General features: G+C 40.5%; 1 protein-coding gene across 1 annotated transcript in view; it reads left to right on the forward strand.

The window, feature by feature from the left end:
• Positions 1 to 1,677: 1,677 nt before the first annotated feature.
• GRB14 (growth factor receptor bound protein 14) overlaps positions 1,678 to 12,236 on the forward strand; it is a 64,158-nt gene continuing 53,599 nt past the window's right edge. The window contains exons 1-2 of the mRNA XM_032190023.1: positions 1,678 to 1,769; positions 3,530 to 3,662. Of these exons, the coding sequence (XP_032045914.1) occupies positions 1,678 to 1,769; positions 3,530 to 3,662 (225 nt within the window). The remainder of the gene's footprint in view (positions 1,770 to 3,529; positions 3,663 to 12,236) is intronic.

Here is a 12,236-nt window from a genome sequence, read left to right on the forward strand (position 1 = left end):
TTGCCTGCCATTCTAAACCAATTACATGACTAAGCCAAAGACACAAAAACCTACCATGTATGTCAGGTTGCAGCTATGAAACAAGTTGCACAGACTGGGTGAAAAGTCAACACATATTTTCTTTTTGTGGCCAAACTTTTAAAATGCTGATTAGTATCAGAATGGAATTGCCACCCAAAGGTTTTTATCTCTTCCTGAGCCCAGTTTTCTACCTATAACACACACACCAGTTGTTCTTTCTTCTATTCTTTTGAAGAAAGTGAAGTTTAACATGCCATGTATATATACACCAGTGAATCAGTTAGACAAAATTAGTCTGGCCTGTATAAAAAGATAGCTGTTCGCAAGGAACAAACAAATCAAATCAATCATCTGACAGTGTAAAATTCCAGATATGTTCGCCAGTCCCTGTATATAAGAATTCTTAATCAACTCGCACACACACTTTGACTGTCAGCATAACAGAGAATAAACTGTTTAGAAGACAAGGAATCCTTAGTTTCATTGAAAACAAATGTCCTGCAAAATCATTTGCAACTCAGCAAAAATGAAAATTCTGAGTATTGCTTCTATTTTGGAAAAAAAAAAAATTAAATCTTTCTCTGACTGAAAATTTTGGTGTGTGTGTGAGGATTTCTTCAGTGGGCTCAGGAAAACAGAAAAGCACGTTTATCCCCAGACATTCTGTATTCTCAGTTACTGCCTCTGAGGAAGCCGAATAAAATCAGGTTTCTACATACAGCAGTTTCTGCCTGGCATTGGGCTAGACTCAAGTCATTCACCTCTCAACCAGGTCCAGTGACTTCCACACTTCTACCCGTTCTGCTTGGTGCCGTGTGACTGCTCTTCAGACAGCGAGGGGGGATTTTTATTTGGTAACGGGACGACATTGGTACTAACAGCCGTGGAAGTACCACAGAGGGCTGTGTGAACACAAACCAGGGCAGGAGCCGTGTTCCTCAGCAGCACAGGCTGCAGCAGAGCAGGCCGAGGCCCAAGCTGCCCACGCTTTGCTCGCAGGAGCTGCGGCTCAACGCACGTCCTTGGCCGAGCCGGGCACCCAGCTTTCCCATTTTCCCAGCTGCTTGCTTGGCACGAAGGTAACGCCTTCACTTCCCAGCTCTGTGCACCCCTTATTTCTGCAAGCCTCAGTCACCAACTCCCCACCTCGCAGAGGCGCCGGGCGGCTCAGTTCGTGATTCGTGTGGCGCTGACAAGACGGCCCGGGCCCGTCGGGCGGCGGTCACCGCGCGGGCAGCGGGGCAGGGAAGCCTCGGGCCGAGCCCCGCGGCGCTCTGGGGGCCGTTACGGCCGTTGGGGGCCGTTATGGCCGTTGGGGGCTGCCCGCCGGGGCAGGAGCGGGGTCTCCCCATCCCCGCAGCCTCCCCGCCCCGCTGTCAGACCCGTCCCGCCGCCCCGAGCCGGGGCAGGTGTCGAGGCGAGGCAGGCGGGACGCCGTGGGTCGGTCCCCCCCCCGCTCCCCGCCGCCCGCCCCCGCCGCCGCCCGCAGGCGTGTGCCGGGGAAGGCGCTCGGTGCCGCTCGCCGCCCGGGCGGCGCTTCCACCCCCCCTCCCCGCCGCGTCCCCCCTCCTCCGCAGCCGAGAGCAGCCTCCGCCCGGCAGCGCCGGGGCCGCTCGCCGACGTGCCTGCCGCGCTGCCGGGACGGCGCCGCCGCCGATGGCCGCCCCGTTGCCCGCCGTGCCGCCCGGCCCCCGCGGCGAGGTGCGCTCCCCCGGCCGGCACCCGCCGCCGCCGCCGCCCCCCGACAGGTAAGGCCGGGGTCCCGAGGGCGCCGCCAGCCCGGCCCCGGCCCCTGCCCGCTGCCGTCCGGGGGCTGGGGGTGCCTGCACCGGGCGGGGCGGGGAAGGGGGCGAAGCGGCGGCGGGGCGACCCCGGCCCGGCCTTGCCCGGGGTGTGGGGAGTTGCTGGGCGGCGCTGAGCGGGGCTGCACGAGGGGCCGGCGCTGGGACACGCGGCGAGGGGAAAGTTAACGGCGGGGCGGAGGGGCTCTGCGCCGGGCTGCCGGCCCGAAACGTGCTCTGAAAAGTTGCTGGGTGGGCTGGTGGTGCCCCGGGAGGGGTTCGTGCGGCGCGTCTGCTGCCGTGGGTGCGTCCTCCCCCGTCTCTTCCCCTTTTTTTATTTCTAAGAGGTTTCCCAGTTTGAGGCGAAGAGGGACGCCGCTGCCGATCCCGCCTCGCCAAGCCCACCCGAGCCGCTACTTCGCTGTCAGAGCGGCTTCCCCTGGCGCTTGGCAGAGCTGCCTCACCGCAGCGATGCTGCTGCTGTCACTGCTGCTGCTGGGGATGTGCGCGCTGTGTCTGGTACCCCTGAGGCTAGTCTGAAAGGCATTGATCTTTATTTTTAGTCCAGGAAACTGCGAGCTTTTTTTTTTTTTTTTTTTTTTTTTTTATTTTTTTTATTTTAATTGAGCATCCGATCAAGTTTAGGAAATATTGAAATGCTGCATATGCTATTTTTCACTCCTCCTTAATGCTGAGTGTCACGTTAAAGGAATGTGCTCTGTTGGTTTCCAGAAAAAACCGTCGTCAGTCCGCGTTGTTACCTTACCTTGATGGCTTTCCACACTTTTATACCAATTAGTATGTGAAATCTCAAACGACAATAATGAATGTAATAAAGTTAAACATTAAGCTTGGAGTCATCAACTCACACATGTAGAGAAATCTCATTATGCACTGGCAGAGTCAAATACCTGGGGTGCTTTGGGTGCTGCTCCCCAAATGAAATCAAGTAGAAAAAGTGCTCTTTGATATTTGCCGTGTGAGAAAACCATGCAGGGTAATGTGCCCAGCATTTTAGCCAACCGTGTTATTAATGCGGCACTTTAAGGCAGTGTATAACGGAGCTCTTCAGCAAGTACAGCAGCGATTAGCTTCCAAACTCTTGCAAGTGCTGCTTGGTGATATTTACAACACAGATATATTTAAGTCACCAGAAACTACTGAGACATTTATTTTGTGATGGAGCTATGGAGATTCAGATACAAAAGTAATTGAAGATGGAAATGATTGTATGCTCATTTGCTTTGCACTATTTTGTCTTGTCAATCACTTCGACTCCTGATTCTGGGGAAAAAAAGAGTTTCCATTTGTTCAATATATAGTTGTGATGTACTTGGGAAGTATTGCTGAGATGTTACATGTATCTGCTGTTGTAATATTTGTACATAGGGAATGGCATGAACACAGGGACAACAAAATATTTACTAATGTCCTGAGGAGCCAATATAAATATATCCATGCTCTTAGTCTGCAAAGACTTACACATATTAAAACAACTTTATATTCAGAGCTGAGTGCTTGGATTGCTTTCAAGTAGAGTTAAGCACTATATGTTAATAGATTCAGCCTACTGATTAAAAAATAACTGCACAAAAAAGCTAATTACTGCAACCAGAAAATATCGTGGTATTAGTGCCTTAGTATGGCATGCACTGTAGTTGGTTACTGCAATTTTAACAACATTTTTTTGTAATTATCTCTTTTTATTATGTATTCTGTTGAAATAGGAGAACAAAGAAAGACGACAGTGTTTTGGAGATCCCATCAATTCCAAATCCTTTTCCTGAGCTGTGTTGCTCTCCGTTCGCATCCGTTTTGTCAGCCAGTCTGTTGCCCAAGGCAACTTCAAGAAAAAAACAGGTAAGATTTTTAAATTATTATTTGACAAATACTAAATTAGTTTCATGAAGGCTTGAAGAAAACCCAAGTTACCTATTAAAATATTTTTCTAATAAGGGTGTTCCATATTTCTGTAATTTGGTGAAATTTTCCCTGTAGATCATCAGTGCTTGTAGGCAATGAGGTTTCAGAATCTGTGACTTAAGACATGACTATTCTTACATAGGGTCTAAATTGGACTGTACGGATTTTTTGGATGAAGCCGAACCATGGGCAGGCAATACTTTATGTCCTTAAATATGAAGTTAATTTCTTTCCTCCTCTGTACCTCCAAGTATTGTCATCAGTTCTATGGCATGGAGGGCTTTAACAATCACTGATCAGCTCCTTTTTTTTCTGGATGTCTAATTTTTCAAGGATAATGGAATACAAAAGAAACTGAAGGGAAAGGAACAAATGCTGTGTACGTGGCTATATTTTGTATCTATGTGCATAGTTGCTGTTATATGTGTGTCTCTCTATATGTCTGTGTATATTGTGTGTGTGTGTGTAGTTGATGTTATACATCTGTATATATATGTCTTGATGATGTTACTATATTTCTATAAATACCTTAAAGTGTCAGCCAAGGGAAGTTCTGAGTGGGCAGACACATCTGGTGGTGCTCTTGGTTCTGTTCACAAGCAGTGTATTTGTTTTCCTGAGCAGAGATAGAGGATAGAGTTTCCAATTAATGGAGATTACTGGTGTTGAAGATCCTTAGAAGCTTACCTGTTCCTTTTTTTCCTTTTTTTGAGACTCTAGAGAAGTCTGACAAGGAACACTTGTGAGATTAAGGGTGCTACTTCCTTCACATTCTCTTTTTTTCTGGTGGTCTGAAAGATCTCTGTCTTAACAGCTTTAGGAGCGATATTGGAGGTGTAAGAACTTTTACTGATGTTGCTAATTCAGTTTTTAAATTTGCATAAAGAAATGGTCTGAAAGTTGAAGCTTTGTGTAATTGTATTAACCTTCCTGAAGCTGACCAGCCATGTCTGTTTCTGTGCACCTGCTGGAAAGAATAGATGCCAGAGACTTTACTAGGAGATTTCTGGGTGGACACCTTAATGGGAAACATTTTCTTATTTTTCCCTCCCATCTCTTGTGAAAATCATGTGTGTCTGGGAAACTCTACTGATTCAATCTTGTCATATATTGTATGTTCTCTAAAAATAGCTGTGGTGTCTTTCTGACTATTTGTATCACTTTTAATTCTTTCCTACGATAGCAATGCTAATTTGGAGTATTCCTGGTCAGTTTATATGTAAGCACTGCAAATACAATGGGGTAAAATCATGTTAGTTTCATGCCTGTGCACTGACAGTCGTTCTGCAGAGGCAGGAAAACCACCAAACTGGTAACATTATCTTTCAGAACATAAGGATTGGGAGTCACATTTTAAAAATTAATTCAAATAACTCTTGTTGCCGGCTTAAATTGCACTCATTGTGGTAGTCTTCATGCTTGCAACTGGAAAGTAGATTTCCCAAGCATGATTTAACACAGAAAGGTCAACTGTCTGCATTTGGGGCCTGTCATGTTTAAAATTACTGACTGTCATGATCAGTTAAGCCAGTTAAATGTAAGCTTCAATCTCTGAGAAACTGAAGTTCATGGCTTCACTGATTTCACTTATGTTTTTTTAGACGGGCTCTTGTTACACCTTTTGTGACAGTTTCTTCTTGCAGTCCTTTCATTTCCCCCATTTTACCATTGAAGAATGTAGTACCCTCTGGTAAAAGCAGGATCAAGAAACATTGGTTTACTGACCAAAGAAAGTTAAAATAATAGTAGTGTCTACAGAGGGCCTAATCCATTTTCCAGAGTGCAGAAAAATAGAGAGGAGTCTTTGTATTTGCTGGAGGCATTTTAACAAGACCACAGTTTTCATCACAAAGCCTTTTACTTAGGTATCTGTGTATGGCCACTACTGGAGAAATGGTACTGGGCTACGCAGACCTTTTGTCAGACATGGCACAACTATTCTTTTGTTATTAATCTGAAGCTATCAAAGGTTACGACCAAATGGGAAGTATTGAGTTAAACTTGTAAATCTGAAATTCAGGTTGAAGTCTTCTAATATCTTTGTGAAATTACTTAGATATGAAAAGGAGAGGGAGTGAATGCTAAGCAGGTGTGCAAAAAGGAGGAGCAAGCTGTGGCTTTGACTTCCCATAGTTAGCTGTGGGGGCTGTGCTTGGAAATGTGGTATTTCCACACCATGTTCTGGGTTTGCCTACACAGCTCCTTCTGCATATACCTAATCACTATACAAACCCGTAATTGAATATAGCCCTGAAGAGCATGGATATTACTATTGCAGTGTGATAATTTCCTAACTCTTAAGAGAAACAAGAGGAACCAGGTACACTTAAGCACTCTTTTTTTTCTTCTTCTCCTTTTTTTTTTTTTTTTTTGTATACAGTGTTGACAGCTGCCAGAATAATTTCTGCTCACTCTGTGATGATCTACATATGTTTTCAATGATTCTTTTAGATTGCTTTATTTCTGATTTAGTTTCTTCGTCTTCTGTGTTTTTAATTTCAGGTATAATAAATAAAAATTACAGAGTGAGTTTCTACTTATGTCTAATAGGTAACTATTATCAAAATATGTGTTTCAAAAAGAAAAAAATAATTCATGCCTCTTTTGTCTTATTTTTATCTCCAGAAAAGATTTTCTATTTCCAGGGAAAAAAGAAGTTGTCAGAAATATCTATCTGTGACATTACCACTCTCGTATTCATAACACCCGTGACATCTGAAAGGTTGAAGTTCTTAAATATCTTTCTTTTTCTGAGTAGATTATTAACATTATTTAGAACTCTTGTTTTTCTAAACTGATGTTCTTACTGTCTTTTCATGATCTTTTATCATAAATACTCTTAAAGCATTGAACATGCTGCTTGAACAACATATCTGTTTGTGGAGCAAACAGCAAATTGGTAAAAAAGCACATAGCGGAATGGTGAATTATCTTTGTGCTTGGGAAGTAGGAAATCTTTGTGTCTGAACATTACTTGGTCTGCCTCAAAAACACAGCTGTTGATCTAATTCTTCTTCCTGCTGTTTGGAATAATTGTGTGTTATATTCTCACAGACTCATAATCCTAACATGTTAGCAGTAGTTAGAAAAAGCTTATTTCAAGAGGCAACCTTAATTTTTTACTTATATATATTTTTTTAATTTAAAAAAGAATGGAGAGGGGAATGACAGGGTTCAAAAACAAGCAGTAATAGTACAGAGTCAGTATAGTGACAAATTTTATTCTCCTAGAGAGAGAAATGGGAGCCAGGAGGATGGAAAGAAAGTCTGCATTGACCATGCTGAGACAGGCAGACTTGTTCCGCAGCTGACCTGTTCCCAGTGGAGCATTTCATGGAGGTGGTCCCATGGAGCTGATCACACCCGTGTTTGGGAAGGGGAACTTTGAGATGTAGCGTGAATGGGAGTGGGATTGTGTGATTAATATCTTCATCCTTAAGGGAGTAATCTGGAGATGAAATCAACAGCTGAATTGGCAAGGTTAGCAAGACCACTCTGTGGATTTTGAAATCTACTCTGTATGAAACCATCAAGTTTGGTGTCCCTGCAAGAAATGTAGGAGGGGATTGGGTGCTTTTGATATGAATAGTGTCAGAGATGTCCACATAAACTAAATTTTATGTTCAGGGTGAAAGACTTTTATTTGAAAAGGCAAAAAAAACAAACACCTGGCTTTCTCCTCATGCCCAATGCAACACAGTCAACTCAGTACATGGTGGCAAATGTTGCCTTTCATGACACTGGTTTAGGTGTTTGCTGTTATTAAGTGGAGTATGTGAGCGCACATATGGAAATCTAGTAGTGTCTGGGAGTCTGTTCTTTAAGAACTGGCAAGGAGCTGAACATGTAAAATACGTACATTAGCTTCTTAATTTTCAAAATAAATAGCTCATACTTTTGTCTCTAATTAAGATCAAAATGGATATTACTAGGGAAAAATGTTACTTGTAAAAAAAATAAAATTTTCTGTTCATTAGTGTACTTTCAGCTTTCTTCTGTCAAATGACCAAAAACCATGTTACTATAGTTATGAAAGCTTTCTTTTTAAGTCTTTCCGAAACAAAGCCTGAATCATTTGCACTGGAGTGATAGTTCTTGCCCTGCTCAAGGATAAGCCAAAAAGTGTTTCATCAAAAAAGTAGTTCAAGGTAATTAGTGCCTTGTTTCTTTAAATTCAATTAGGAGTGCAAAAATAAAACTCAAGTGAACCTCAAGGTGAAGAACACTCAATTCTTTGGTATAATATCTTGCCTCTTTTGTCTTTCTTGATGTTCTAAACAAGTAGATATTTTAATCATTTAGAATCTAAATATACTCCCACAATGTTCCTTCTTGGAAAATAGTTGTATAAAGAAACTCAAATACATATTTGATTGTAGTGAAACGTCGCTTCCCTTTTTGCATTACAAAGATTTTCATGTGAGGCTCTTTGGAAAAGAAGAACTGAGGGGAACTTTATGGCAAGGAAAATATGTTTCTTTAAATGTGTGCTATTCTAAGTTTATGATTTATATTGAGCTTTGACTGTTGCAATCAGAGTACCGTTTTTTTTATAGTTGTAATTTAGGGTCTTTTAATGTACCCTCTTGAAACCTTATCCTTGAAAATGTTACAGATAATTCTGTTAACAGACGTAAATTGCTAAGTATCTTGTACTTAAAATTTTTAATGACAGGGTTTTTTTTGGCTAAATTCCTGTTTCCTCTTGACTTTTGAACAATATAGACACAAAAACAATTTCATTCATATGTGTTAATTCATGAATGTACAAGCACGTACTTGCTGGTAAGTTAATCTGGAGTATATCATTTATAATATTGGCTAACTTTGGTGTTCATTTAATGCTTTTAGAACTTATTTTGGAAATCAGAATAAATTTTAATTTTCTGTTTTTTTTTTTTTTTAATTAATTATTTTTTTTTTATACTATGGTAAGATTTATTCTGGTAAATAAATGAGTGCTTACTAGTATAATTATGTTGGTATGTACAAACTGTGTGGGCAAGGTTTAATTTGTGCCTGTGTTTCCTCACAGTAGTCATTTTTTACTTCCATATTCAAATTTTGAAGGACAGGAGGTTTCTCATGTTAGTTTTCCATACTCTTAGAGCTGTCAAGTCAATAATTCTTTTGTTTGTTCTTACAATGCAAAGTATGCCTTAACATCTAATGTGTGTTTTGGGCAGTTGAAGGAAAAAAAATCCTGTTAGGATGGGGAGACAAAGTGGTGAGCCATTTGCATCTCTTCTTAGTCAATTCCACTTACCTTCTCTGTGCATGGTACTGTATCTGAACACCCTATATTTTTTAGTTCTAGAAAATCACGCCTTAGGTACCCATCATTACTTTTATATATTTGGTTTCAAATGCTTGCATTAGATGTAAGGAGGTCTGGAAACCTTGGTTTGAATAGCATTACTCCAGGATTTGCACTATTTTTAAATGCTTTAGAGATGAAATATCTTTTCCCACCAAAGATTAATTAGTTAAATTTATTCTATAATTCTAGTCTCTCTGTTTCTTGCCGGACTTCTTTCCAGGCTGGAGATCATTGCACATATCCACTGTTACCAGTTCTTAATCTTTTTTCCTTCCAGCTCCTAAACATATATCTGTTCCTGCTATGTCTTCCCCTTAAATTACACAAAAGACTTTCAGTTTGAGAGGCACAAGGGAACAAGAAAAGTCTTTCTAGCAATTTACAGATTAACAGAAAAAACATCCTACACAGAACCAACATAAAGAGCTCAAGGTTTTTATTTGAAGTCTCTAATAGGAGACTTGATTCAGTTGGACTTTTTTTTTTTTTTTTTTTTTTGCAGTGACTCAGCTGGAGGTTTTTGCTCTAGTTTCCATACTCTGTTCTTTGTTTAAATGGCTGTGCCCTCTCACCAAAGAAGGATTTATTGCTATTACACTGGGTTAAAATTTCTTAGAGCCTTATTACAACTTGCTGTTTTAATGCACACACCTATATGCTTTGACCAGTCATCGCAAAACGGTGGCAGAAAGTCACAGGTTTATATAAGCAAGAATCAGGAGGCAGAGTTGAAAAATTTCTTATTTTAGCAATAAAGAATGTTGCCTGGTTTATATTCAGGTGGCATAGCATAAGCTGTCTGAAACATAACCTTGGCAAAACTTCAGAATAATCTCATGTTTAAGTCTTGTCTTTTTCTTTTTGTATTTTATTTTATCTTTCTGTTGGTTCATTCATTATTGTATCTTTCTTATGGAGAAAAGAAATTGCTTTCTGTCAGACTTCATATCAACCCTCAATGTTATTACAAATTAACCTTGTACTTTGTTACTGTCCAAAAACAACCCAAGCAAAGACTCCAAACATTCTAACTTTACAAAAATAGCATGTCTTCGCCTTCCCCCCCCCCCCAATGAACAAGCAAACAAGGTCACTCTAACTTTGCTGGTTACTAGGATATTGCTCCTACCCCTTTAATTCACTTATGTCAGGCTTAAATTTTCCCTAATTTGTAGCTTGATAAAACAAAAAAATCATCAGCACTGTCAGAGGTTTTGGTTTTCTTCCAGTGTTTGTCAGATTGGAATGATTTTGATCATTCTTTTGATTTTGATTATTTTGGGTTTCATCTGCCTGAAAGTCAAAACTGAACTTTCTTATCTTTTCTGGTAGGACTGTTTTCTCAGTACAAGAAGCTGCCTCTTCTGTCCCATTCAGGAAGTTGTATTTGGAATAAGAAACTTCTGGTAGATTGCAATAGATCTAATTTGTTATGTAGAAAACCTCTGCAAATTTGTAAATGCTGTTTCTCCAAAAATCTATGCTTTGGTATTCATCTCCTGAATTCTGAGTTCACTACCTGGTATTGTGGTCCCATGATCTCTCTAAAGAACCATGTAATCACAAGGTCACTGAAGCAGGCAATGTTAAAAACAGTCTCTATTTCTTTGAATATATAAGAGAATTGCCAGTTAAGGCCCGCTGAAACTGCAGGGAACTTCTGCTTTAACATTGCTGAATTACTCCTGATAATTCAGTTTTATTGACTTTGACTTTAAAAGACTGACTGTTCAGCAGCCTGAACCCTCATAATTTTCAGGAGGGAAGGAGATGTGGTAGATGCTAGGACTGTTCTTTCTCATAAGCATTCCAGGAATGGGTACATTTATGAGAAGTTAGACTGGAGAACTGAGATGGTTAGGTCATTCTGTATCAGCTCCATACCTTTCATGGATACAGATACATGATGAAATACGTATTTTCTAGGCAGGTGTTTTTTCCAGTGGCTTCTCGTTGGTGGCATTGTCAGTGAGTGATACCATTGGGGGGGGATGCAAGACTTCAGTTATAACAACAGAAAGCTAATGACCTCTTCCCTTTATGGAGCACTGTCTGAGCTGTCTTTTAATCCAAACAGAAAAACATTCCCATCCGACTTCAAGACACACAGTTTGGGTTAATTAGAGCAGTGTTAAATAACATTTGTAACTTTGTATTATCTATTCTAGATTATGATTAAGATGAACATAGAAAAATTGTGTGGTTTTCTGTTTAAAGGACTGACTTCTGTTGCTTTTTGAATCAATGCTATTCCCAAAGTATTGAGAATTTTTCTATTCCCCAAAAGATTGTTTTTAAAATCTTAAAAGACTTAAACACCAATGTTTTTAAACTGAAATTCTAAACATGCATGCTTATGTCTGCATTTGTGTGAGAGCTTCATAGATCATTTTCTCTTTTTATTGCCACAGCAGTTTCCATATTCAATCAGATACAAATAAGACTGTCTCATGTGCTTTTGTATTTCTTTTATTTTTCCTTCATTTTTTTTCCCTTTTTTTTTTTTCCCTTCGGTTTTGTCATCTTGCCTTATAAAACCTCTGTGGTCCTGTTCTGATCTGCATTCGTCATCTCATTGACTAGTATCATAAACACCTGCTGGATTTTGTGTCCAAATGAAGGCTAGTGAAGGGTCTAGAGAACAAATCTTACAGGGAGCAGCTGAGGGAACAGGGATTGTTTAGCCTAGAAAAGAGGAGGCTTGGGGAGACCCTATCATAAAACTACCTGAAAGGAGGCTGTATCTAGATGGGTATCCATCTCTTCTCTCAAGCAACAAGCAATAGAACAAGAGGAAATGGCCTCACATAGAGTAGGCTTAGGTTGGACATTGGAAGAAAATTCTTCATTGAAAGAGTTGTGCAGCATTGGAACAAGCTGCCCAGGGAACTGAGTTGAGTCACCATCCCTGAAGGTATTCAAAAGATGTAGATGTGGTGCTTAGGGACATGGTTTAGTGGTAGATTTGACAGTGGTAGTTTAATGGTGGACTTGATGATTTTGGAGGTCTTCTCCAACCTAAATGATTCTGTGATTTCATATTTTCCTAATTTTATAATGAAAACAGTTTAACAGTTATATAGTATTGAATGAGATGAGAGTAGTCAGTGATGAATGGTTAAATTACCTGAAATGCAAGAGGTTTGGTGAAGCTGGCAACTCAGATGTTTCTTATTGAGTAATCATGTGAT

This window comes from Aythya fuligula, chromosome 6 (genome assembly GCF_009819795.1).
Source record: "Aythya fuligula isolate bAytFul2 chromosome 6, bAytFul2.pri, whole genome shotgun sequence".
Lineage (NCBI taxonomy): Eukaryota > Metazoa > Chordata > Aves > Anseriformes > Anatidae > Aythya > Aythya fuligula.